General features: G+C 33.8%; 3 protein-coding genes and 2 long non-coding RNA genes across 7 annotated transcripts; 2 read left to right on the top strand and 3 right to left on the bottom strand.

Annotated features, from left to right (window-relative positions):
* Positions 1-1,561: 1,561 nt before the first annotated feature.
* On the top strand, positions 1,562-6,704 carry LOC135789310 (facilitated trehalose transporter Tret1-like). Its single transcript, XM_065299096.1, has 7 exons — positions 1,562-1,725; positions 1,812-1,896; positions 1,956-2,091; positions 2,735-2,943; positions 3,050-3,179; positions 3,237-3,376; positions 5,817-6,704. The coding sequence occupies exons 1-7, from the start codon at positions 1,691-1,693 to the stop codon at positions 6,663-6,665; spliced, it is 1,584 nt and encodes a 527-aa protein (XP_065155168.1). The 5' UTR covers positions 1,562-1,690; the 3' UTR covers positions 6,666-6,704.
* A 48-nt stretch (positions 6,705-6,752) lies between these two features.
* On the bottom strand, positions 6,753-8,686 carry LOC135789311 (4-hydroxyphenylpyruvate dioxygenase-like). Its single transcript, XM_065299097.1, has 7 exons — positions 8,537-8,686; positions 8,458-8,484; positions 8,342-8,404; positions 8,180-8,284; positions 7,689-7,904; positions 6,970-7,623; positions 6,753-6,910 (listed from the first exon to the last, which is right to left on the bottom strand). Exons 1-7 carry the CDS (start codon positions 8,537-8,539, stop codon positions 6,836-6,838), a joined length of 1,143 nt encoding a protein of 380 aa, XP_065155169.1. The 5' UTR covers positions 8,540-8,686; the 3' UTR covers positions 6,753-6,835.
* Positions 8,687-9,853: 1,167 nt separating this feature from the next.
* Positions 9,854-16,878, top strand: LOC135789382 (ras-related protein Rab-37-like). 3 transcript variants are annotated; one of them, XM_065299176.1, is made up of 8 exons: positions 9,854-10,210; positions 10,269-10,508; positions 11,051-11,161; positions 14,165-14,275; positions 14,851-14,959; positions 15,043-15,153; positions 15,377-15,518; positions 15,587-16,878. In XM_065299176.1, exons 2-8 carry the CDS (start codon positions 10,338-10,340, stop codon positions 15,708-15,710), a joined length of 879 nt encoding a protein of 292 aa, XP_065155248.1. In that variant the 5' UTR covers positions 9,854-10,210; positions 10,269-10,337; the 3' UTR covers positions 15,711-16,878. The 3 variants fall into 3 exon arrangements, with proteins under 3 accessions (XP_065155248.1, XP_065155250.1, XP_065155249.1); XM_065299178.1 differs by lacking the exon at positions 14,165-14,275 and having other exon boundaries at positions 9,864-10,210; XM_065299177.1 differs by lacking the exons at positions 9,854-10,210; positions 10,269-10,508; positions 11,051-11,161 and adding an exon at positions 11,619-12,839.
* Positions 16,879-23,957: 7,079 nt separating this feature from the next.
* On the bottom strand, positions 23,958-25,261 carry LOC135804373 (uncharacterized). The gene is made up of 8 exons (XR_010551058.1): positions 25,228-25,261; positions 25,063-25,113; positions 24,899-24,949; positions 24,735-24,786; positions 24,489-24,540; positions 24,323-24,374; positions 24,159-24,210; positions 23,958-24,044 (listed from the first exon to the last, which is right to left on the bottom strand). It is a non-coding gene; the product is annotated as an uncharacterized lncRNA (long non-coding RNA).
* Positions 25,262-25,562: 301 nt separating this feature from the next.
* LOC135804372 (uncharacterized) lies at positions 25,563-27,200 on the bottom strand. The gene is made up of 2 exons (XR_010551057.1): positions 26,207-27,200; positions 25,563-26,146 (listed from the first exon to the last, which is right to left on the bottom strand). It is a non-coding gene; the product is annotated as an uncharacterized lncRNA (long non-coding RNA).
* Positions 27,201-27,263: the final 63 nt, after the last annotated feature.

The following is a 27,263-nucleotide window of genomic DNA, read 5'->3' as shown; positions in this document are numbered from 1 at the left end:
TGTGTCCTATTTGATGCTGTAAATAAAACAAAAAATAGCACACGATTAATTGAGACGAGCTGAAAACTTAATGCATTCAACGATTTACGACTTACGACGTAGACTTGTCAAGTAGTTCTGGAAATAAAATTTGGCGAATTAAATAATGATGCCAAGATGCACGTAGCTCACTTTTTGACGGTAAAAATTTAATAGTCGTTATTAAAAATTAATTAGAGCCATAAAATTAAAGTACTAATATTAACCTATAACCTATAACCTTTAGATAAGATATTAATATTTTTTAATGAATAATAAATTTAAGTATCTATTATTTATAAATTTATTTTGTTTTACGTTGAGAGACTTTCTTTTTCTATAAGTTCAAGTTTTGGTTTATTTCTTATGACTGCGTGGGAAGTATCTAAGTATCAAAATAATTGGTGGATTTTTTTTTGATTCGTGGAGGTCACGGTTGCGCCGTCGTTGTCGCCGTTGTCACAATACTCGTTGATTTGCCGGAAGTACCGCGTTGACCTGGATATTCAAGTACGCCCGATCTTGACCATTTGATTGCAACTAATCCGCGCGAGCGTCACCAGCGTTTACCGTCGTCTGCCAATGTGTCAGAGCTTCGCCTCGTTCTCCTCTTCCAGCTTCCTGATTTGTGATCCACAAATATCGACAGATTTTATAGAATTTTCTCGAATTCCACACAAAATTAAACATTATCACTAAGCATTATAATTAATACCTATTAAGTATTAATATTAATTACAACCATTGTATTTTTTATATATTAATTATTATTTTGATTACACTCAGTGTATAAATTTAGTTTAACTTCCAGGAACAAAGGTACCACTGAGGAAATGCACGTAAGCCGATGCAATATGATAAATTGCTGAAGTGCAGCGAACAATTTTGTCATCTTATCATTTCATTGTCCTGCAATGTCTCGCAATGTCAAGTAATTTATATGCAGGCAGAACGTGATGTATAATCACGTAGACATTTCTAGGAAATGCTTCCTTTATAATAATAAGAATTATTAAGTTTATCTTGTCGTGAGACGAGGAAATAGTCTTAAATTTGTAGGTTTCAAAATCAGAACTAGATGGCGCTATGGTTCTATATTTATTAAAAATCCATCAATCTAAATATCTTTTTTACTTTGAATTTGTTATTCTTTTCAATTATTTTCACTTGATCAGCCGCCTTTGAAGATAGATAAGTAATGAAATGATTGTAAAGATTGTAATTGTTATCTTAGTTATAATAACATTATGATTAATGATTACAAAACTATTAACAAAGGTCTAATGAAGAAAGGTACTTGAGAGTAAGGTTGTTTTATATCAGGTAGTAATAATGAATCGAATCCGTTTGATGTTACTTTGTGTGTAGAAAGTATTTGCGTGTGTGAGTGTAAGATAGCAAGTTGGAAACATGCTGACAATGAAAATTAATGTCTGATTGAAGACGTAAACATTGCAAACAACGCCGGTTCGCTTCGGTAGCGGGGCAACAATCGTCAACAAAACACGTTGCGACAACGCGAAAGTTTTCAGTCGTGCTTGCACCACGCTTATCAACTTGTTAACACTAAAAACTATTTAAGTTAAAAACTTTAATCAAAACTATATATATAATATAAAAATAAACACCAACTAGTATCGAAGTTTTAAACAATAAACAATTATAAAGAAAAATGTCCCTCTCGCATGCAAAACTGTCAAAATCAAAGTGAGTTCATTTAAAATTTTATTTTATTATTATTATTATTATTAAGTAGAAATTTATTTATTTTGTTTCTTTGTTTGCCGTTTAAGTCATGATATAACACACACGAAATTATTAAACGATTCACAAAGCAGTTCTCAGGAAAGTATTTCTCCAAGAAGTATATTTGCACAAGTAAGTCTTAAATAAATAAAATAATTAATAATTAAATGATTATTTTGTGATTTGCTTAGTGTTTAGTAACAATGGCTGTCATGTTGAGTTCGGCAAGTTGCGGAATGCCAATCGGATATTCCGCCATCTTGCTTCCGCAACTCAAGAACTCAAACGACACTTTGCTAATTGACGACGAGATTGGTTCTTGGATTGGTAAGTTTTCATCACAATTATTCTTTTACATTTCAATGTTTTTGATATACTCGTATATTTGCATTCGTAAATATTTATAATTTAATATAAATAGCAAAGACCTTTAAAATGTTTATATTAAATATTGGCAAATTATTATTTTTTATTGTTTCACAGAAACAATATGATATTTGTCTTGTTGGAATGTCCTTCTCATTGACCTAAATGTTGCGGCAACACGCTTGTTATATGTTTAGATAAAATTTATTGTTTTATTTTATCTACACTATAGTCAATATTGATAGATTTCTTATATTATTTGATTGTGCAATTTTTATTTAAATGTTACTTTAGTTGTCTACATTTATATTTGCATTTGGAATGGGCAGATTGAAAGCAATAAATTAAATGGTTTAGTATTACCGGACGGGTCATTGACTTTCATGACAATTTGATTCAGCACTGCACACATTTAAATGAAGGAGATTAATCTCAATTCAAAGATCTTTAAGCCTAACGTATCAAACCTTAAAGCACATTCAATACCATTAATACTATTAATCCTCAATAATAGACAATATACCGATTTAATTTGCCTACTATTAATTCTAAATACTGAATAATTAATTTGTTTTTGCTTTGTTTGAAAATTTTCTATGTTTAGCTAGTGTACATTCGGCTGCAACTCCCTTAGGTGCACTTCTGAGCGGTGTGTTGATGGAGAGATGCGGGCGCAAGTCGGCACTGCAGATTTCTGCATTACCTTTGGTCATCGGCTGGCTTTTGATTGGTTTCGCTCATAATCACGCTCTGATTCTCATCGGCAGATTAATTGCTGGAATGTCTGCGGGTTTATGTGCTGCTCCAGGTCAAGTAAGACTATTTAAGATTAACCATATAATATTCACCGCATGAAACCGCTTCATAAACTTTGAGGTTAAATGCACAAATTTACCGGTTATTTCTATTGTACTAAAAGGTACTGATTGGTGAAACATCTGAACCTCATGTACGTGGAATCTTCAGTAGTATTCCATTTGCAAGTTATTCTTTTGGGATACTTTTAGTGTACGCCATGGGGACTTTTCTGGATTGGAGAACTGTTGCAGGTATACTTATAGATATAACCTTAAAATCACTACTCACATATTTATAATTCTTATTAGGTTTGAGCACATTACTGCCACTATTCGCCGCAATAGTTTTCTTCTTTCTACCCGAGAGTCCAGTCTGGTTAGTAAAACAACAACGTGACCAAGACGCAAAAGAAGCATTGATTTGGCTGAGAGGAGGAGATGTAATCCAAGTAAGTTAATTTAAAATTAATTTTTCGCTGACAAAACACAATTTAACTACGCATGCATTTGATTTGCGTTCACATCATTCGCTTGATTTATGATTTATCGTCTGCGGTGTCTTGAGGTCGCGGCGAAACTGATTTGCATGCAAAATTTATGCAAAATAAAAGTCTTCGAAGGGGGATAAGAAAGAAAAACGCTTAGTTGGCATTTTAATACGATGATATTCATGATATTCATTTTATAATGATGCTCATAAAGTTGCCTATCGCAACAAAAACCGATAAAATCATGTTAAGTTATTTTTTGTTGCAAATTCGATCATATTACACTTGAAATCCTCAAAATAATTAGTCGCTTATATTATACAGCATTTGCATGCGACATACTATTTATTTTCATATTCATATTTATATAAATTACAATTTTCGACTGTGGGTGGGAATGTGAGCTCGTGAACGAGTTTTGTACTCTTATCTGCGTGTTGGTGTGTTTTCGGTTCACGTTCGCGTTTTCGTTCGCGTTTCATCCTCGCAACATCCTGCTATCCTGGTATTATTTTATACAATTTATTTATATATTTCCACGCTGGCACACCATAAATAATATAAATAATATAAATAATACACGTTGTAACAAATTACGGCCGGAGTTTCGGTATTCACTAGAAATAACCGCGCAATATCATTCATGATGTGAGTTTATGAGTTGCCAAATGGGAATTTCATATTTCAATATTATAAATTGAAATATAAAGTCATATAAAATTAATATTATGAAACATTGATAAGCACACATTATTAAATTGTATGAATTATAGTTATGAGAAGTTTTTGAAAGTAATTTAATTCATTTTACGATAAAATTACAACAATTATTATTAACAAAAATGAAAAATACAATAATTGGTATAATGGGATAATGAAATAATTGAGTTATAATTGGAATAGGAATGCGCGGAATGAGAATTGCTTACGAATGTTTGCAAACTTACGTTTAATTGGCATTTGCTCAATTTCCTTTACTTGAATCTCTCGAAATTCTTGAATTGCTTCAATCTCATTTAAATTTCCTTTGTTTCCGACGCAAGTTGCGCCGACGTCGAATCGATTCGTCGTTCGACGCATAAACGAAGCTTTTATTCATTTTCCGTCGAATTCGTCGAATGAAATGCTAATATTGTAGGAATAATAAGGAGCTAACAATTAAAGTAAAACAATTAAAACAAGTGAAATCAAAAAAAAGAAAACATTTTTTGTAGGTTCTGAGATTTAACGTAGGCAACCAACATTACACAAGAAAAATTCAAACTTTAAAAACTTCAAACACAATTTTCTTAAAACCTACAATCACAATTTAAACTCATACTTAATTTATGAATTAAATTGTTTAAAATTATTTTAATAACAAATTCACTTACTAGCACTACTTTATTATTTAATAAACAATATGAAATAAAAATTAATAGTTTTCAACATCCCACACAATTTTCACTCATAATTAAAGTAAAACGTAATCATTTTAATTATTTCATTATTGATATTCACTTATTTATGCAATTTTCATTGTTCTTTTCATGCTTCTCTCCTGTTATCGTATATTTTCACTGCTTTTCACTTATGTGTACTCGTGACATGTGTTCGTGTAAATGTATGCTCTACTCATGAGCAGCGAACACATCGAAAGCGCTGGAAACGCCTCGCATCCTCGTCGCGGGTTATCGATTCCCCGTTTTGCGACCTGCACGCGCGTAGATAACGCGTGTGTGAACCACCTACGGTCTTCTCTGCGCTCCTGCTTCATACATGTTAGAATATTACATATATACGCAATGCAAATGCATGCACGCAACACCAGACACGTTTTATACACGGGAATAAAAACGAGAAATAGAATCTATGAAAGTTGCATGCATAGTAAGAGACAACATTAATATTAGTATTTGTTTGAGTGTGATAGAAACATGTTGGAGTATTATGTTAAACAAGGCGGGGAATATGTGAGGATGGAGGATAGAGCGTGTCTGTCAATGCGTGTCTAACTCGGTTCTAATGCATGATATATACAGTGTGTTAAAAGAAAAATAATTTAAAATTTTTCCTTCAAGGAAATATTTGTTTATTAAACTCGTTTTTAATTGATAATTTAATAATTTTTAATTATATGTTACTTTAAATTATTTTTTTCATGGAACACTTTGTATATCTTACCTCACACACGATCTAACCGCGTTCGCTATCTCTGTATCTCTTTACTTTTCTTCTCTTTCCCTTTTCAACATGGCTATACCTGTTTCTTCTTCTCTTAACACGCTTCACACTCATGGCTCTCATAACCTCTGCTCTCGCATGCACTCCTAATATCGAATGTATCCTTATTTTACGAACGTAACAAACACCAAATGTTATTTAAACTATATTTTTAAATTTTATACAATTTTTACTTTAGGCTAAACAAGAACTACAAGAGTTGGTATCTCGCGTTGAATCTACCGATTCTTCAGATTCTTCCACATGTTCCACATGGAAACTGCTCTTGCAACCTTCGGCACTCAAACCTTTTATAATCATCAACGTCTTCAACGTGATGCAGGTCCTTTCTGGCACTTATCTGATTGTTTTCTATGCGGTGGATATCTTGTCAAGTTTAGGTCAATCAAGTGAACCTACTATTACTAGTGTTAATTTAACCGCAAACATAACCTCAAATTTACCACAAAATCATATTGATAGTTTTCTAGCAGCTGTGCTGACGGCAGGTGTACGATTTACATTTACTATTGTAGGTACTATTTTCTTAGGATTAATGGGTCGACGTACACTAGCGCTTACTTCCGGTATAGGAACTGGGATATCTGCTATTGCAATCGCAGTGTTTTTAAATCAAAACTTAACCTCAATATTATCATCATATGCGGTTTCCGTTGGAGTTTTAATTTACGTAGCTTTGAACACAGTAGGTTTCATGATTCTTCCGGGAGTAATGATTGGAGAACTCTACCCGCTTAGAGTTAGAGGTTTCGCAGGTGGTTTGACGTTTACTTTCTTCAATTTTTTCTTGTTTGGAGTGGCTAAGTGTTTTCCATTTGTAAGGAAATTTATTGGGATGCAGGGAGTTTTTTGGGTTTTTGGAACTTCCTCAATGGTAGCAAGTGTTTTTCTTTATCTTATGTTACCGGAAACTAAAGGAAAGACTTTAGCACAGATCGAGGATTATTTTAGCGGTGATAATTTATTGTGGGTCAATAAAGCACAACAAAAAAATCGAAGAAGTAGGAGTTCTAGTGAGAATGCTTAAATATATTGAAAAAGTAATTAATTTAAGTAAACTAAGAATTATTGTGATTTAATAAGATAGGAATATTTATTAAGAGTATTAAAAACATTTTTTAAGTTAATTCAGTTTTTATTTATATTTTAGTGTTATAAATGTTACTAGTTTAAGTATTGCGTCGCCATTTTGATAGCTTACAAATTACCTCGCTTGGCTTGGTCGATTTCGATAGCTGTGAAGAGTGCCTTGAAGTTTCCAGCACCAAATCCCTAACATAACAAATAAAAACATTATTTTATGTAAATATTTAATAGAATTATATAATTACATTATGATTCCTGCGTTGTATAACCTCCAAAAATACAGTAGGTCTGTCCTGCATGTTTTTCGTAAAGATCTGCAGCAAATACCCATTTTCATCGTAGTCAATCAAAATCTTCAACTTTTGTAAAGTATCCAAGTCTTCAGCGATTTTTACCGGACTATGTTTCAACTGTTCACGAATCAAGTCATAGTAGCTATCCGGAACTTGCAAAAAGTCCATTCCACGCGCTTGCAAGTTCTTAACAGCAGTAATAATGTCTTGAGTGTTCAGGGCGATATGTTGCACACCGGCTCCGCCATAGTACTCAACATATTCTTGAATCTGACTCTTTTTCTTACCCGGTGCTGGTTCATTGATAGGCATCTTAACGGTTTCTTCATAATTGGTCATTACAATCGAACGCAGGGCCGAGAATTCAGTATGTACTTGACTGTCGTCTACTGACCAAAAACGATGGAATTGTAGCACTTCCTCATACCACTTTGCAACGGATTCCATCTGTAAATCGGGTTGGTTGCCTACGGCGTGGTCAATGAAGTCGAGTTTAGCGGGAGGAAGAAGTTTAGATAGACGGTCTACTGCAGAAGGGACATATCCGGGTAAAAAGGGTCCAGTATAATTGGAACGATCTACGAATGTATGTAGAGTATCTCCATACTATAAAAATTAAAAAAAAAAAAACTTCAAAATGTATAGTGTTTGGTACAATATTGTTTACATACTGTTTTAATTGTAGCCATTCGAACTTTTCCGTTAGCATCAGATTCTTCCCAAATGTCACGAATAACTTTAGCGCCTTTAGATTTAGCATGTTTCATGATATTATCAAGGTCTTCCACAGCAAAGGAGACATCGTGTACACCATCGCCATGTTTCATCATGTGATAACCGATTTCTTCCTCGTTTGGTTCGTATGCCGACACGAACACAAAAACAATCTTTCAAAAAAAAAAAAAAAAATTTAAATTAGTTTGTTAACCTAATTTATTAGCCAGTTATTTATACATAGATGTAGTATGTGTGATGACTTCTGGTATGAAAAGGGCAAACTAATCTAATATAATCGATTAAAAGACATCGATTACAGACTTCGGTCAAAGGGCTCACTTTACGTGTTTCATGCAGTTATTTGAAGGTGTCGCTAGTGACGTACAGATTTTATGTGCTCTTACAGTAAATTTAGCGATTTTTATACTGATATTTGAAAATGTACCTTGTTTTGTCTCACGGCATGAGCTGCGTACTTCCGGGATCCTGTTTCTAAACCTTTGTACGCTAATGGTTCAAAGCCCATTCGGGTAATATAATAAGACGCAGCCTAAATTTAAAAAAATAATGCAATTACCAAGTAATGATGTAAAAATAAGTATGTTACCTGTTTAGCATTACCAACATAAAATGTTAAATGATCAAAACAGAGAAATTTTCCATATTTTGGCTAAAAAATAATAAAAATAGTAAAATAATGCAAATTGATAAATAATTACAAACCTTGGGTCCTTTATCAGTGTACGAAGTCTGAAAACAAAAAAAAATTAATTTGTATTAAAATAATTATTGAAGAAATTACCATTTTGCACCGGATTTAGAAAATCTACTTCCAATTAATCCAAAAGGCACTTAAATTATACTTGATTAACAGTTGTTTTCTTGTTGCGTTGAAAGTCGCGTTGAAACTAAAGTTGAATGTGATTCTGCAGTTTTTTTATACACTTTTGAACGCACCGTCGATGACGTCTCCGATAATTATTGCTAGCAACTGTTACCAACCAAGAGTGAAGCCATCGCGAGCGTGAAAAACAAGAGCTAAACGAGTATTCAAATCGTATTCAAATTTCACATTCTACACCGAATCAACAAATTATCAATTCAAAAGCGCAGAAATCATAGAAAAACATCCACCATCTCCACAATGATTAATATATTACATGGATATTGAAACGGTTTCTTATCGATGACCAGCAAGCCAAGGTAATCGAGTAATCCGGAAAAATTTACATAACAAAGTTATAGAAGTTATAAAACTCTTTAGGAGCGCAGCAGATAGCAACGCACTGAAAAACATATAACTACTCACTACGCGTACAGCTAATAACAATCAAAAATAAAATTAATTGACATCGTTGCAAGAATGCAAAATATTTTGTAATTTATTTTTATTGGGTTTAAACTTTTAATTGCGACATTTCCAATGAATATTGCGCTGTTTTGCATTCTTATCTTTTAAAAGCAATTTTTTGTAAAGAGACTTTAACTTTACTAGAAGTTAAAATATGTTTTTTCATGTTAAATGTAGGCAACCCATAATACCCTAGGAATATTTTTAATTTTTTATATATTTAACCTTAAAATTATGCATTAAAAACGTTTTATATCTGTTGTTACGCATTAACTTGGCATTTTTAAAAAAGCTTAATGAAATACAACGTGACAATCGTAAAATTTTCACTTAAGATGTCAACGCAAATGCTTTTTATTTTAATCTTGAGTGAAAAGATTAATTTTCACACAAAAATATTTTATAAATATTTTGTTGAACATTTAGATATCAACTAGGTAAAGCAACAAAGTTGTTTGTTGACTGAATAAATGAATAACTAATTAATTCCAGTATTAGATCCACTATCACGTGTTTTGGTAGCGTGAGCTAAGGCGATTACGATTGGTCCATGGCGAAACAAGCCTCTAAACTTTAACGAATGCAAAATAACTCAATAACAAACATAAATTAATAAAAAAACAAGTAGTAACTACTTAATAAACAATTTTATAAGCAATACTTTTGACGTCGTTTTATATATATATGTGTGTGTGAGTGTATTGGTGTAGCGGCATTGATCCTGTGTCCTGACCTACGGGGGCGGCGAACCAACATGGCTGCCACCTGAAGAATGCGCGTGCACGCTCCCACCACACGCTGGCACACTTTCGGCGCCTGCCGCCATCGATTAGTTGTGTTTCATTGATGTAAACTGCGTAAACTGAACGAACTGTACCAAGAAAATATCATTTCATTGTGTGTCACAGTGTAAAAGCTGAAATGTTGTAGATAACTAACAAGTACAAGTGCAGTCAGTGCCAGTGGTGATTATTTTGTAATGCTTCGTATTCACCTAATTGAGTCGATAACATGAAACTAGGTTATGTTGCGATCGCGTACCGTAGGCATATGGCGCACCGACGACACCGACCCAAGTTGTTTCTTTGACAAAACGAACAAATTTTAATAAATAAAACTAAATTAGTAAGTATTTTAGTCGATACTTTCTTTATATTTCAACTGTGTTTTTCTTATGTTTCAGGAAAATGTTTAGCATTTATTGACGAATTTGAAAAGGAAATAACAAAAATACCTAAAATAAGTGAATATAATGGACGATATGGATGACGACGTTTTCGAATCAAGTGCTTTGGCGGTGGATGCAAATTCACAACAACGACATCCTTCACCCACTGGGTATCGAGATTATAAACCACCTGAAGAGGTGCTACGCATGTGTCAGACTGATTACATTGATGATACCGAACAAGTTGTTCATAAGGTAAGTAGAATAATATTTATTTTAACGATTTATGACTTTTTTGATTATTTAACGTGACATTAGACTTTTTATTTTATTTTTTTTGCTACTTATTCGTATTCTTCTTTATATCTTATTCATTTCGCTTGGAAACTTAGAAATGAAATTCCACCTAGACCGTGAATAAATTATTAACCAAATAAAAATAACGTCCGACGTTGAGTCGGTGAGTGTGCTTGACGCGACTTGAAATAAAACAAAGTGGAATGAAATGATAAATGCGTACAAGTGGAACTAAAGAGCCAGAAACAAAGAATAAAACTGGAAATGCTTAAAGAAAATGCAATATTTTTCAATTAGGCGTCTCTCATTTGTGTTTTTTTTTTTTGATGTTTTGTCATCCTGCAAAATTAACTTATATTTAAAGTAAACGCTATTATTTTATTATTTTCACTTCTTTTGAGTTATGAATCCTATAATTTAGTTTTGACAATGAATGTGATATTCATTTATTTTTAATTTATTTGGGTGTTTGTTTATTTTTTATTTCAATTTGTTTACAGACAATATTGCTGGGCGATAGTGGTGTGGGCAAAACCTCCCTGCTCGTCAAATTCGACACGGGGAAATTCTCATCGGGGACTTTTTCGGCCACAGTTGGAATTGGTTTTACGGTGAGTGCTAAAAATAACATTTTAAATTAACAAAAAGTTCAAGTCGGCAACAAATTAAAAATATGATTGATATGTTTGGCATTTTATATGAAAGATTACTTAAAACTTCGTTATTAGTTTTACATTCGATTTATCTACATCCATGATATATATTAATTTAAATTCTGCAATACTTTTTAAAATAGCAAAGTTTCGAACCAAAGTTAACCAAACTTTAAATAAAATAAAATATAAATTAAAATGAAGATTGCAAAAGTTTGTTTCTCTATAGTTTATAGCTAAAATCAATAATTTTAATCATAATTTAAACATTTTGACATGTTAATTAATCCAAATATGTGCAAACATGAATTCGGCAATTAATTAGTGTTTGACGACGCGTGACAAGCGCAATTTCGTGCATTTACCGGCGCGTATTAAACCGGAAATATGTATGTTACGTGGGTAGTCGTTGATCGTTAAGCGGTTGTCATGGATACGATAATAATCAACTCGCTTAAAATTTAAAACAACGTATTTTTATTCTGTTCATGCAGGCGACAACTTGCATCCTGTAATTTGCAAAGTACTATTTTTGGTCATGCGGTTGGTGTTGCCTAGATACGATTTTGGGGACGGAAACGACGCGGAAATTTCGTAAAGCAATGAAGACGGCGATGGCTACCCACGCAGTCGCCGCGTAAGGGTAGTGGAAGTAGGAACGGACGTGGGGGTGGTATTCATTCGTCGCAAACTCACAGTCGTCTGGTCGCGTTGACGCGAAACGTGCGTGTTTGAAAAATTTTACACTGAGCACAATTAAATTTAAATTTAATAAAACAAAACTTTTTAATTAAAATATTTTAATTATCTAAATATCATTGTATATTGCGATGAACATGCAGGTTAATTTGTGAGATTAGTCAGATTTGCTTGTGGAAATGTTGGAAAACAAATAATCACATATACATACATGAACAATGGTTTGGTGTGTTTGTTACGTGCGCTGTGACGTTTCGCGACGCTCGCGTTGCTGATAACGAAAAAATACTTATTATCGCCCTCGGATTTCGACAGCGTCGAAGCACAGGTGCTTGCGGCGTGTTGGCCACGAGTAACGAACGCAATACGAACACGAACTCCTAAATTAAAACGCAGCTAAAACTGCTAACGATCAACAAGTGAAACGGTTGTAACTTGCAATAATAAGAAAATCACGTTCAGCATTAAATATAAAAAACTTGCACAAGTTTTTAACGAGCACAAAAAGTGCAGTGACATAAAAAACAATAAAAGTGTACAATAACAAAAGTAAAATATATATTTAGTTGACTAGAAATGTGTAAACATGTTAGATTTATTACAAGACTTCAACTATTATTAGACGTTGATTGCATGATAACAAATGAAAGAAAGTGAATTACAAGTATTACAGTATTTGATGATTAAAAAAATTAATTGAGTGATAAAAACGGTAAAAATGTTAAATGAAGAGACATATGTGCGTAAAGTGGTACAGGTGAAGCCGCACGTGGACGGTGATGGAGACGGTGGCGATGGCGACGACACGGTGGATGCTGGCGGCGGTGGTAGCAGAGGATCCAGTGGTGGTTTGTCATTAGATCCGATGCTCTGCTTTGCCACGCGCAGGCAATCGCTCAAGCGCGACGACTCCGAACAATACGATATCGTACAAAAGGTAACTTGAGATCTGAGTTTCCCAAAATCAAATAGTAGCCGCAAATAATAATAAAAATACTTTTAGGAGAAATAAAAGAAATCGTAGCTTACGGGAAATAAACGAAAATCGAAATATAATTTGTTCAAATCAAGACTCCCTAAATCTTTATTTTTTTCGTTATTTTCTGAGAAGATTGACGCATGTGAAGCACGCATAAGCTGAAAAAAAGATTTCAGACGCAAATTGAATCAATCAGGATAAGGGAAAGTCTCGTCTGGCGAGACGTAGACAACATAATATTCATTTAACGTGTACAATGTGTTGCAGAGAATGTCAATTCGTTGTAGAACAAATCAAATTTTCTGATACACAATGTATATAAACTGCTAGTTAATTCCATGAAAAATGATTCATAATACATGTTAATATGATTAGTAATTATTAGTTTGCGTTTAATTAAAAGTAAATATGCACAAAGTTAATCTACTGCATTTTGATAGCATTTGTCGAATGAAATTCTATATTTGAGCAAATAATTGATTTAAACTGCACTTAGTGCCTTGTGCACAGTGCGGCGTGCTGCGCTTCAGGTTTGCTTCTCGATTTAAATTGCAGCATCCGGGCTGTGAAATGCTCTCAAATCTGATCAGCTCAATTTATGCGATAGCAATGATGACGATCAAGTCGCGATGCACTTCGGCGCTAATTAACTAATAAAACCCTCCGGCGACTCTCATCGCTGCCACTTGCAAGATGTATCATAAGCATTCCGGGGCGGTTGGCAGCGTATATTTGGTTGCATCTTTCACTGCATATATGCTTCAGAATGCAATTTCACACTGTTTGCAGTGTTGCAGATATCTTGCACCAGAGTGCATCAAATTGAATATTGAATATTTATACACAACGTGTATTATATAATCGGACATATTAGTTGCTCACACAAAGTAAAAATTAAGTTATACAACGGAAAAATTATGTATGACGTAAATTTTAATTAAGCGAATTAATTAAAAAACAACGTTCCATTGATTATGATACCAGGGTAGAGTTGTTGCGCGTATTAATAGAGCTTTTATAAAATTACATGTGTACCCGGGCACACGTGGCAAATGCCACGTTTTGTTTCCCTTCGCTGTTTAATTGGCGCCATCGGAACAATTAAACGTTTCTATAGAACTCTCAATGCCCAGGCAAAAAGTTTAAATCTCCAGTTTCCTGATTCATTTAACTTCTCGGAAGCTGCAGCCAATTAACTGTTTTCCTGTTTATTGTAGACAATTCAATATACATTTATGTTCGTATTTTTGTTTTGTTTTAAATTATGTTTAATTAAATACAAGGTAATGCTCTTGGGAGATTCCGGCGTTGGAAAGACCTGTCTGCTGGTGAGGTTTCGCGACGGACTCTTTCTCTACGGCAATTTCATTTCCACCGTAGGCATTGACTTCCGGGTAAGCGCATACGCTTGATGAATCAACAAGAAATGTAAAATAACCCCGATGTTGATTGTTTTGTCATTAAATGTCGCTAATTATAAAGCAACTGATGTTTCAATGTGCTGTACATAACCAATAAAACAAAAATGTCTTTTGTTTGTCGCTAGGTGGCGCTTGGCTCAATGATATGTTTGTTGTCAACTTGGTACGAAACTTTGCTTTGAAATCAATTCTAAAATTTATAATTAAGTTTTGCCAGACATCTTCACTTAGTTCACGCTATTTGTTGCTGTACTATGAACACACTGTATAACTGTGTATACCTGTAGTATATATTCGAACAAACAAATGATTGATGTATGCTGTTTGATATCGATATGTCGCGTGATGTATGCATCGTTTTGTGCTATATTCGTGGGTGTTGATAAAATTGAAAGACGCTCATTGATTTTCTCTCGTTTCAAATTTACATGTCCGTTTTTCGCCACACCACGCAAACAATCAACAATTGCAATCAACTGAACATTGTTCCGGAATGTCGATGTCGATCGACCTCCTGGGATGGTGGTGGTGTAATGCACCTATTGTAGAACAAGGTGGTCAATGTGGATCAAACGCGTGTAAAACTACAGATCTGGGACACTGCCGGACAGGAGCGATTTCGCAGTGTCACACATGCGTACTATCGAGATGCACACGGTAACTAACTCTATCTATTTTAATATAAATACTATTTTTACCACAACCTTGATTGTAAAATTAATTGTTTTTTCTGATTAAAGCTTTATTGTTATTGTACGATGTGACGAACAAAACTAGTTACGACAACATTCGAGCGTGGTTAGGTGAAATCCGGGAATATGCTCAGGACGACGTTGTTATAATGCTCATTGGTAAGTATTTCTTTTAATTCCGGAATAATGTATTCTACATTATTATCCATGCAGGTATTATTATACTTACCGGCATTCAATGGACTTTATTATTGATTTTCAAAGTCGTCGGCTATATAAAGCGATATTTTTAATAAATTTAATGAAATTTATCTCTGATATTCGAATTCCGCAAGGCTTACGGGAAAATCAATTGCTATTTATTATTTATTATTGTTCTCAGGTAACAAAGCCGACGCCGGGGTGGATCGCGCCGTTCGTCGGGAGGAGGGAGAGCGCTTGGCGCGCGAATATAATGTTGCTTTCATGGAGACATCGGCGAAAAGTGGACAGAATGTTGAATTGGCATTTTTAGCAATTGCAAGGTATTGAATTTTATTCTTATTAATTTATTAAGTTGAAATTAATATTTTTTTAATACTTGTTTTTCTAGAGAATTAAAATTTCGACAAACAGGAGAACACGATGAAAATCGTTTCAGTGTACAAGATTATGTGCGTGCGCAAACAGCTAGCAACAAACCCGCACAACAATGTCCTCCCTGCAACACCAATTGAACAATAAATATTAGGTAATTCCACTGACCGTTTCAAGAAAATGAATATTGCTGAATTTAAAACAAGGCTTCCTAAAATTTGTTACAAACAAATCAAATACACATTTAAATTTATAAAAACAATATGCTTTTAGTGTTCATATGTTAATAAACATTACGTAGGGTGATATCATCAAAATTAATATTCATCATGCTAGAATCACCCTGTATATATTAATATGAAATAGATACACTGAAAACAACAATATGTAACGTTGATAATAATCAATAACTGATAAAAATTTATATTGAATTTACAAATGTTCAGTATTAATACTAAAACCAAAACACACGAGCTACAAAAACGACTTTGGCATAGAATAGGAAATGCTAACTCAATGAAATTTAGAGAGATTTTTGTAGGCAGAGGGCACAGACTATTTATAATTAAAATTGAATATATACAAGCCTAATGCATATCACCAAGGAATGACATTTGAAAGGATATCAATCAATTAAATCAAAACTGATATAAAATTACAGCTAAAAATAAGAGGCCATAGACCAAATATAAAATAATGCTAATAAATTTTAAAATTAGGGCCTATTATTCCAAATTTAGTTTTTTGACTAGTCAACGTTTTAAAAATTTTAAACATTTTTTATCATTAGAATTGGTTATTAGTATGGAAGAAGTGTCAAATAGTAATGGTAATGGTATCATCTAAGTAAAGGATATATAGAGTGTTGCACTTGAATAATTAATGAAAATACAATATTGTTGTTAAATATGCAAAGTTTAAATTTTAAAGTGCAAATATTCTTTGATAATAATAATTTTTGAAAATCAGTTACATCAAATTGTTGTATGACTTTGTTTGTCTAAATGTCTAAGTGTTGTGCAATAGCTACAAGCACTAATGTATGTATAAAATACAAGTTATGTATGTCAAACTGTTAAGATTACTCCTTAACTCTATTTTAATTGTGTGTTATTATTACTTACCAAGGATGCTAAATATGTGTTAAATAATTTGTAATTTATTATGATAATATTTCTACAAGCATACCAAGTACTTACTAAGTTTGTGTTATTGTTTAAAGAATGCCAATTACATGTTTTAAATATATTAAGCAAAGCGACTACGATAAATTATAATCGAATATATGAAATATATATTTACAATGTGTATTCCGTTGTTAACTTTAGAAGGTTTCTTCAATCGCCAAATGGGAATAATGTTATGTAGAATTTTTCGCTAACCCAATGAAAATTAATGACATTGAATATTTCCCAAAGTAAAATAACTGCAAAACTTTCGAAAAGAGGCTATGCATACGAATTATACCTTGATTCATCTTGTTCTATACGATGCGAATATCGTTCGTTTATACTCGTATATTCTTTTCTTATCGCGTCTCGCGATTGCACAGTAACGCAAGTCGGTGACGTTGCAGCTCTCAGTCTATTCGCGTGCGCGGTCAGTGCTTGTTGTCGGCCGTTCCTTGTGCACTCAACACAATGATACTCGTACATGGAGTTGTACTATTGCATTGATCATTGGCGGAACTCAATATTAATAAATTCGTGTGTGATATGTGGGTGTTATATTATGGATAGAGATTATACCTTTTCGTGTTCCCTTGGAGTGTCTGGCTTATACAATGCGCAGGTACTATTTCGGAAATTACATGGCGACACCTTAAAAATTCTTTGAACTCGATTGTTCTTTGCCGCTCCCGGAACTCAGGGCAGGACTGCCGAATCACTGCTCTCATAATCTGGTAATTTTTCATTTTTCTTAAAGCATGATGTGGAAATAGGGCATACGAGTATTTCGGGAACCGTTTACGCTATTTCGATAAACCTAGATATTTTGATAGCGCCAGACTTGTTATAAGCAATGCACTCTTGCCGTTTCTCGAAATCGGGCGGGAACTACTTGAAAATTGCTTTTAAAATCTGCTAATGTTTCACTTTTCTTAAAACTTATCGTGGAAATCTGATCACATTCACCGCCCCAAAAAATAATGTGGGAAGTGCATTAAAATCGCTCACAATATTATACAATTTTGAACATTTTTCTAGTCTTGTTGTGGAAATTGGGTCATATCTCTGGAATCTTGTGGGTTATTTGCATGTTTTTTCGAATTCTGATAGGGAATCGTTAACCAAGAGGTTAATTAGACTCATCTCGGTGATGTGCGCGCTGCGCGCGTCTTTAAATACTATCCGATCTCGCGGCTTTCGCACACTGCGTCCCAACTGTCCGAAGACAAACAACACAAACTTACAAAAAGCGAATAATAAACAATCAAATATATGTGTACCGCTATGACAATGTAACAGTAAAGCGAAAGAAACGATCGGCGAGCTCTTTTCTTATAAAACGTCTTAAGGGAAAATTTGAAAACATGGTGTGGAAAACACTTTGTATCTATTGAACTAAATGACTTTCTTAGAGTTTTCTTTACAAGATGCAACCTCTTCGACTTCTCGGAAGTGCCCTAAAAAGCCCTTCAAAATGAGCTATTTTAAAGAAATTTTAAAACATGGTGTGGAAAATTCTCTGTATCTTGTGAATTAAAAGACTTTCTTAGAGTTTTCTTACCCCAGAATAGAGCTAGAGAGTTCGTTTATTAGATGCATATCTTTAAACCTTTTAGTCCTTCCGGAAGTGCCCTAAAATGCCCATCAAAATTTGACAATTTTATAAAAATTGAAAACATGAGGTGGAAAATGCCCTGTATCTCGTGAACTATTAGATTTTCTTGCAGTTTCTTAACGTCATGTTTAAGCTAGAGAGACCCTCTACACTTTGCATCCTTTTTTACTCTATAAACCCTTTGAAAGTGCCTTAAAACACCCTTCAAATATCATTTTCTTAAAATTTTTTTTGGTCGAAGAACAGGGCCGAACTTTTTTTAATAAATATTTTTCGGTCAAAGAACAGGGTCGAACTTTTTTTCTTAAAATTTTTTCAGTCGAAGAACAGGGTCGAACCTTTTTCCTTAAAATTATTTCTGTCGAAGAACAGCGTCGAACTTTTTTTAATAATTTATTTTTGGTCAAAAAACAGGATCAAACTTTAGATACGAGTATTTCTTGAAAAACGACATACATTTCATCAAAAGTTTAAAGAAAAGATTATGTTATAAAAATGGCAAAAGATGTCTCTTTTTATGTCAAATGCAGGTTTCACTAAAGTTGTAAATAAAGTTGTAAACGGTTAATGCCCGAAACACGAGTACGGTGCTCCGAATGGGAGTCACTTTTACCGCTAGCCTAGATAATAAAATATATTAACTACGTGAAGTAAAAATTCAAAAATAATCGCTAAATGTGTAAAGGGGAGCGATTATCTCCGAAACTGCCTTTTAATATAGACTGCCTTCATTTCTGGATTTTAGGATATATTGTTTATACAAATAAGAAAGTACGTAATATCAAATCTTTTCATTGCAGTAGACTGTATCCACAACATGCATTGTACGTAGTTCTCCCCTTCGATTCTTATCGGTGTTTGTGTACCTACAACCAACAACGCAGTGAGTCCGGCGCGCTCAGCACTGTTTGTGACATTTCTTACTTAGTCGATCGTGTGCTTCGACGTGGTGTGCACGCGTTTACTTGTGTGGTGGTCTCTTCGTGGCGACTAATTGCGTTTCTTGTGATTTTATGTCGGTAGTTTAATTAGAATCGGTCAGCAAAGATATAATTTAGAATTGGGTTTACAAGATACGCACGTGTTTACCGCCGACTTGCGGATATCTTCCGTCGGCCAAAAATGCTTAGTGGTTTTGTTTCATGTATTCATTTAATAGTTAATTTAAATCAAGATATTTAAATAATATTTTACCTGCGAAAACGTAAGATAGTGTGTAACATAAATACTATATTATCATAATTTGATATATCAGGTGTTTGGCTACGTGAACTTTGAATTTTCTTTTTGTATCGTCCTGTATAATTTTCCCTTAACATTCAACTATAAACGGAAGAAGTTCCAGGTGGTTTTCTTTTTAAAACATTTTTTTGATGCCACCCTGAAATTTTGTAATTTGTTATCATGTTTATGTGCTTGTTTTAAAACTATCCGAAGAAACGCGTTATTGAAGTTTGGAGCGCCTGCAGCTCTTAGTTTGGCATATTGCGATATATTTGATGGATCATCACTCGGTTTCTTTCGTTTTAATGGTGCGGGAGTGGAATGTTTCTGAATCGCGATTTATCATCATTGTCTTCTCAAGTCGTGTCATTTTGGTGAACAAGGCGAGAATACCTACAGGTAATTTATTATTTAAATTTTGTAAAACTTCCCAAACATGCAGCTTACCTTTACCCACTTTTTCTTATAAATTGCTTTTTCATCACTTTGATTTTCTATTTAACTAGCTTATTTTATAGAGAATTTGACGTAAATTAAGAATTTTCAATTCGTTCCTCGCCATCGCATTTAGTTTACGAGATATTATATATATATACGGGATTTTGCACAGTTCGAGGCTAGCGGTAAAAGTGACTCGTGTTCAGGGCACCGTAGGGGTGACGGTAGAAGTGACTCGATTCAGGGCACCGTATGAGGCTAGCGGTAAAAGTGACTCGGGTTTAGAGCACCCTAGGGGGTGACGGTAGAAGTGACTCGTGTTCAGGACAACGTACCAAGGTAGCGGTAGAAGTAACTCGATTCAGGGCACCATATAATGGTTGCGGTAGAAGTGACTAGTATTCATAAAATTCAATTGTTTTAGCACCTTTTAGCCCAGGAACTTTAATTATTTTATATTTTTACCTGATGGAGAATTTTCTAAATTTTCATAATCATCGAGAAAAATGAATAAGCACCTCCCCTCCTTGCCCATTTTTTCTTAGGAATTAAAATTTCAACTCTTAGATTGCCATTTTAACTAGCCTATTTTATAGAGAGTAAAAGTAGATTTCGTGCATGTGTGTTATTGCAATATTGTAAATTTTTATTTTTTGCTTCTCAACTACGTTTCTCTTCTCAAGTACGTTTGTGTATAAACAACTTTTTGTACGACTGACGCGTATTATCGCTACGTACCTGCTATGTATCTGGCTACGAGCTGCGCATACGGCAGTCGCCTCACCGCGTGTTCCGCGAACGCGTCTCTCGAATCGCCACGCGTTTTCAGACTTCTATTATTCAATTAATCGTCATCTATTCTTTTTTTATCAGCAAGATATGTTTTTCTTATGAGTTGTGGCGGTTAAAGTGTTCTTAAGTAGGAATTAAGTGTTTGTTAATCTCTGCGCGAGTTTTCAGTTGATAAGATTTATTACTGGATCTAACATCTCTTCATCAAGACACTGGTAGGTGTGTAATCACTTTTTTTCGCTGTAAGTTAAGGCGGTTTAACTTAAATTGATTATTCCATTTGAGGCATATTAATTTTGCAGATTACATAGCATTTTTCTTAGAATTCATAGCCCCGTTATCGAAAATAACATGCTTGATTTAATTATTACAAATAATGTGTTAAAAACTTATCTTAGGATTATTAAGATCACAATATTCATGTGGTTGACCGCGCTCACTTTGCCGTCCACCGTCGGTTCGTTCTTCTTTTCGCTGAACATGTAAACGTTTTTAATCGAATTTCACTCCTAAGCACCATTAAATTAAAACGTTTCTTGTTCATCTAAAATCCAATACATTGAATCGTTTTTTGCTATCTTAGTCCGTATATCTTAATATTTTCAAAGAAATAGTTGTTTCGTTATAAATCTCCCCGTCATGATGTGAATATTGACCATATTTGTAGTTTTTAAAATTTTTTTTTTGTAACATCCTGTACGCAAAATTTTCCCAACAGTACGCACTAAATAGCCAATATTTGCGAGTTTTGAGCGTTCTTTGTTTTAATGCTTGGGATTTTCTTTCTGGAACACGCTGTATATTTACTTTTCTTTATGTCTGTGAAAATTTTGCTTCAGCTGTTGATTCAGGCCTTTCTTTTTTGCACTTCGAATTTTCTTTCTGTATCACCCTGTTTATTAGTTTTCCGGAGCATCGGTTGAAAACGAGCTATATTTGTAGTGTTTAAATGCTTTCCCCTTTGAACGTTGAATTTTCTATTTGTGACACACTGTATAATCGGTTTCCTTCACATCCCTGAAACTTTTGCTTTGACTTTTATTAGATTCTAACTACTGGCACTTAGTATTTTTTTTTGTAACACCCTGTAGCTTAGTTTCCCTTACATCGGGGAAAAACGAGCGATATTTGTAGTGTTTGAATGTTTTTCTGTTTGCACTTTCAATTTTCCTTTTGTAACACCCTGTATATTTGTTTCCATTTTCAATGACTTTGAAATTGTGCTATTTGCTAATTTCTTTATCCCGGTAGAACTGTAGGAAGTGGTACTTGTTTATATGTGCGCAGCTAAGCAGGTCGTAAGTCCTGTTTCAATATGGCGACATGTATTTTGTTGACTGGTAAAATCTAAACTTGTATTGTATCAAATTGTATTTGTTAATAAAAAAATGTTAAGAAAGATTTTGACTTATGGTTTGTATATACCTCTATCTATCATTTCAGGTACAGGTTTCGAAGAGAGTTCCCTCTCTCAGGGAATGATCCCCACTATAAAAATTGTTAAGGTATCCTGTATGATTTGTGTACTCCATCTTTCATTTCAGCAACAGGTCAGAACTTGTAAGAATATTTTTAAGTGTCACCTCTCTTGAGACGACTTAAAACTTAGAAATATTTGAACAAGACCTTATAAGGATTCTCCTTATAAGTAGTTCCCTCTCTCTGGGGATGATCCCCCACCATAAAAATTGTTGATATGCCTAAGAATCCTGGGGATGAAGCGTAGAGACATCGTAGCTGTAGGATGGGCCGGGAGCAATGGATGGATCGAAGAAGAGCGCCTCCGTCCTTAGACTGTCTAACGACACGTCGCCAAAAAATTTAAACTCCTGTTCTCTTTCTTCTATCTCCTCCTCTTCTCTTCTTCTCTTTTCTTTTCCTTCTACTTTTTCCTCTGTTCTACTACTCCTCCCTTCTTCTTCTATTTCTCTGTTCTCTGTTCATCTACTTACTTCCTTGCTTCTCATATTGCCTTCACTTGTATTACAATTTCTCTTATATTTCATTTGAGTTTACATAAGCAACCCAAATTACACCTGTTATTTTTATATTTGAGAAAAATACCTTCTATATCTGAGATTCGATCTGTGTCTACCAGCATGCTAACAGGGCACGTAGCCACTCGACCACCGAGTGTTTTTAATATTAATATTTGATTCTTATATTTACGTTTCTACTTCATTCAACTTTTTAAAATCAACACTACTCAACTATGTTGCACTAGCTCCACGCAATGTGCAATATACATAATACATAAGATGTCAATACTGAAAACGACAAAGAGGATACCATAAAGAAATATGGATAAGATTGTAATTTTATAATGAGTTTTATTGAGAACAATAACAAAGTTAAGTTAAAAACTTACCATAAAATACACGCATCTCCAACAACTCAGCTAATAGATATTGCATAATCCATTCGTGCACTCACAAACTTTTTGTCTGTGCATTAAAGTTGCCCATTTGCAGGAAATAATTATAAATCCAAGTTATTCCTATGGGCGAAACGATAACTGATTGCAAAAGGAAACGTGCGCACAGGTGAACCAAAAATTAATCCACGATTGATAAACAGCCACCACACTGGCCTGTTATTATGTCGTCCTATTCCAGTTCAATTTCAGAATTAAAATCTTTAGTAACGCAAACAATTGGCACGAAGTTTGATTAATGTACAAAACACGTGCACACCGCCCCACGGCGCACTAACGACTAAGCCGGACTAAACAAGAACGAGAATTGATAACCGACCCCACAGTGGGAGGGACAACAATATTTTAGTACACAAATTATCTGCTGTAAATAACAGAAAGTATGTGATTTTAATCAATTAAATTACCTTACTTTTAATTTATTTTTGTAGGTTGCGCGCGCTTATCTCACAAATTATAGATGAAAGTGATACGAGTTTCAAAACTTAGACGAGCGCAAAATACAAAAAAGGCATTTTCATAGAGTTCCCAAAGAATAAACCCACAAATTATATACGAAAAGGATAGGGAATATTAATACCTACAAATTAGGGTAACAACGGTTGTCCTACGACATCGCGTTCGCCCGTTAGACACCTAAAGCCACAAAAATTAGAGGATCAAAAAATACAAAAAGGGCATTTTCATAGGGTTCCCAAAGAATAAACCCACGAAGTATATACAAAAACGATAGAGAACTTTAATACCTACAATTTGGTAACAGAACGGTGGTCCTACGGCATCGTCTTCGCCCGCTAGACACCTAAAACCACAAAAATTAAAGGATAAAAAAATACAAACAGGGCATTTTCATAGGGTTCCCAAGGAATAAGCCCACAAAGTATATACAAAAACGATTGAGAAATTTAATACCTACAATTTGGTAACAGAAGGGTGGTCCTACGACATCATGTTCGCCCGCTAGACACCTAAAACCACAACAATTAAAGGATACAAAAACACAAAAGGGCATTTTCGTAGAATTCCCAAGGGACAACCCACAAATGATATACAAAAACGATAGAAAATTTTAATACCTACAATTTAGTGTAAGAACGACGGCCCAACGACATCGCGTCCGCCCGCTAGACACCTAAAACCACAACAATTACAGGATCAAAAAACACAAAAATTGCATTTTCGTAGAATTCCCAATGGACAAACCCACAAATTATATACAAAAACGATAGAAAATTTTAATACCTACAATTTAGTGTAAGAACGGTGGCCTTACGACATCGCGTTCACCCGTTAGACACCTAAAACCACAAAAATTAGAGGATAGAAAAACACAAAAAGGGCATTTTCAAAGGGTTCTCAAGGGTTAAACCCACAAATTATAATCGAAAACAAGCAAAAATTAGTCCAAACATAAAAATGCAATTTTGGGGGTCAATTTGTGAGATAATAACAAATTTTATTGAGGCAAATGATAAAGAAATTAAATACTTACAATATAATGCAAGAATGGTCCTTTTACGATGTCAGACTCACGTACAAAATCCCTAAAACAGGCAAATATTAGTCTTTCGAACATAAAAATGCCATTTAAAGGGTCAACTTGTGAGATAATCATAAAAATTACTTAGCAAGATGATAAACAAATTAAATGCTTACAATCTGATGCAGGAATGGTCCTTGTATGATGTCAGACTCAGGTGCAAAATCCTTAAAACAAGCAAAAATTAGTCTTTCAAACATAAAAATTCAATTTTTGTCACTAAATAATGACCAAGTCACAAAAGTTATTACTGAAGATGATAAAGAAATTAAATACTTACAATCTGATGCAAAAATGGTCCTTCTACGATGCCGGACTAACCTGCAAAATCCTTAAAACAAGTAAAAATTAATCCTTCGAAGCATAAAAATGCAATTATAAGGGTCTATTTGTGAGATAATCATAAAAGTTATTTAGCAAGATGATAAAAAAAGTTAATACTTACAATCTGATGCATAAATGGTTCTCCTACGCTGTCGAGCTCAGGTATAAAATCCCCAAAATAAGCAAAAATTAGTCCTACGAAACACAAAAAGCTCCTAAAAACAAACACAAACAATAAAGGTGATGTATGAAAATGATAAGAATTTGAATACTAAATGGTGCATCTTTGGCAATATGACATGGTCCATTTCAGCAGCTGATCCTAAACCAAACAAATATCATTGTCTCAAATCAAACATTTGCCATCATTATATTTCAAAGGATCTTTGACTGATCACCTGTAAATGAAAATATTTCAAAAATATAATTTCAATAAAAAAATGTGTACTTTCCAAATGCATTTTTGAAGTTATTTTAATTAATAAATTTTTGCTATATGGTTAATAATAACAACAACACATGTGTAAATATTTTAATTACTAGACAACACAGTTAATTGTAAGTGCTTTCATATATCTAGGCAGTCAATTAATATAAATCAATTGCCACATTAAATAGCAAGTGAATAGTTCATGAACATTTCTTTAAGTTCTTGGCGTTCTTCTTCACTCATAGTCACTGCTGCTTTGTGATATTCATCCATTTGATATCTTTTAATGAAGAGCAGACATTGTTTCACACATGCACCAGTGTACAAAGTTGAAATACTAATATTAGCAGTCTCTTTATTGTTAATAGATGCAGTTCGAACCATTGGCAAAGCACTTGCCAATAACCTATGGGTTCCTCTTCTGGCACGAATCACCACTAAACCAGTGTGTTTATTGATGTACTTTACACACAAGCCATTGTGTACTGCGGCATCACCAAACACACCATGTAAATATCGCACTGTGTTGCTTATTGATAAATAGACGCATTTTTCATCCAATTTGGCAGGTTTATTATTATCTGTGTCTGTTACAAGCACTACTAGATATCTAAGTACAAGGAAAACAAAGTACATATAGATATACAGAATACTATAATAGAAATCATACCTGTGCTTAAGTCGAACCATGATCTATATTCAATTTGCATACACACTCTTTGCTATGTAATTAGTTTGTAACACTACTTACGCGATTTACTACAATATTTTGATAACATTCTAGGTTAGTAGTTAGTTAAAGTGTGTTGTAAACAAGTAGGCACATGGTTTTTCAAACTTCCATTCGCATTAGTTAAGAAACAAACCAGAACTTGATTTCAGCGCCATCTATGTACGAATACCACAAACATACTAAACACTAACCAGATATTCTGCAGTTTTCTACCTGTTTAATAACATTTATTTAAAATTGTACCTGAATTGAATATCATTTGTTTTTAGTATACATTTTTACTGACGATGCCCTCGTGGTAAAACTCAAAATGAAATGTAATTCAATTTTAAATAAATATAATACTATGAACTACGTATTCCAGGAAGAAGATAAACGATGTAATAATGTTGTTAGATTATTCCGCAAAAGTTTTATACTTCTACCAGGCTTTTAATCAAATATACGTCGTATCTACGCTAAATAAAATTACAAAGTCGTTGAAAATGGGCCTCTTCTACATCAAAAATCACGAATATCTTCGATTCTTAATACAATTTCCTATTATAAATTAATTCTTGGCTACCAAGTGTACCCCTAAAGCACCCATAAATATAAATTAACGTAAAACAAGTATTAAACAATTGCATTGCATAATTTAAGCGTCAATAACCGTAAAATACGCACGACGTCTGAAGTAAAAGATAAAAAATGTATTAAAAAGTATTAATGTGCATACAGCGTGCCCAGATTAAAAAAAAACATTTTTGAATCATTTATTTCTATTTACCTTTCACTTTCACACATAAATCATTACTAAATTTTATCGCATTTCTCAAGTATTTACAACTTTTCAAAAGTGTGAAACTAACATAAACGCTGCGAGACTGGTAAAGTTTAACTTGCACTCTGTATGATATAATTGCACGTCGTACACATGCGACTCTATGACACGATATGAATAACTAGTTTATCGCCCGGCTTAAGGTCAGGATTTCGTTTCATAACATTCGTA

The sequence above is a fragment of the Atheta coriaria genome, unplaced genomic scaffold (genome assembly GCF_025399875.1).
Source record: "Atheta coriaria isolate IRGN ID8LTWV9N9 unplaced genomic scaffold, Caltech_Dcor_3.1 hic_scaffold_3_pilon, whole genome shotgun sequence".
NCBI lineage: Eukaryota > Metazoa > Arthropoda > Insecta > Coleoptera > Staphylinidae > Dalotia > Dalotia coriaria.
The sequence above is the reverse complement of the archived record's forward strand: the minus strand, read 5'-3'. Positions and strand labels throughout refer to the sequence as shown.

Bases quoted from the DNA above. Each gene is read 5' to 3' on its own strand.
- LOC135789382 (XM_065299176.1), top strand. From the start codon at position 10,338: ATGGACGATATGGATGACGACGTTTTCGAATCAAGTGCTTTGGCGGTG. The intron at 10,509-11,050 runs GTAAGTAGAATA...ATTTGTTTACAG, and splicing joins CCGAACAAGTTGTTCATAAG to ACAATATTGCTGGGCGATAG. The intron at 15,154-15,376 runs GTAAGTATTTCT...TATTGTTCTCAG, and splicing joins CGTTGTTATAATGCTCATTG to GTAACAAAGCCGACGCCGGG.
- LOC135789311 (XM_065299097.1), bottom strand. The intron at 8,405-8,457 runs GTTTGTAATTAT...ATTATTTTTTAG, and splicing joins ACACTGATAAAGGACCCAAG to CCAAAATATGGAAAATTTCT. The intron at 7,905-8,179 runs GTACATTTTCAA...TTTTTTTGAAAG, and splicing joins ATGCCGTGAGACAAAACAAG to ATTGTTTTTGTGTTCGTGTC.
- LOC135789310 (XM_065299096.1), top strand. From the start codon at position 1,691: ATGTCCCTCTCGCATGCAAAACTGTCAAAATCAAA. The intron at 1,897-1,955 runs GTAAGTCTTAAA...TGATTTGCTTAG, and splicing joins CAAGAAGTATATTTGCACAA to TGTTTAGTAACAATGGCTGT. The intron at 3,180-3,236 runs GTATACTTATAG...AATTCTTATTAG, and splicing joins GGATTGGAGAACTGTTGCAG to GTTTGAGCACATTACTGCCA.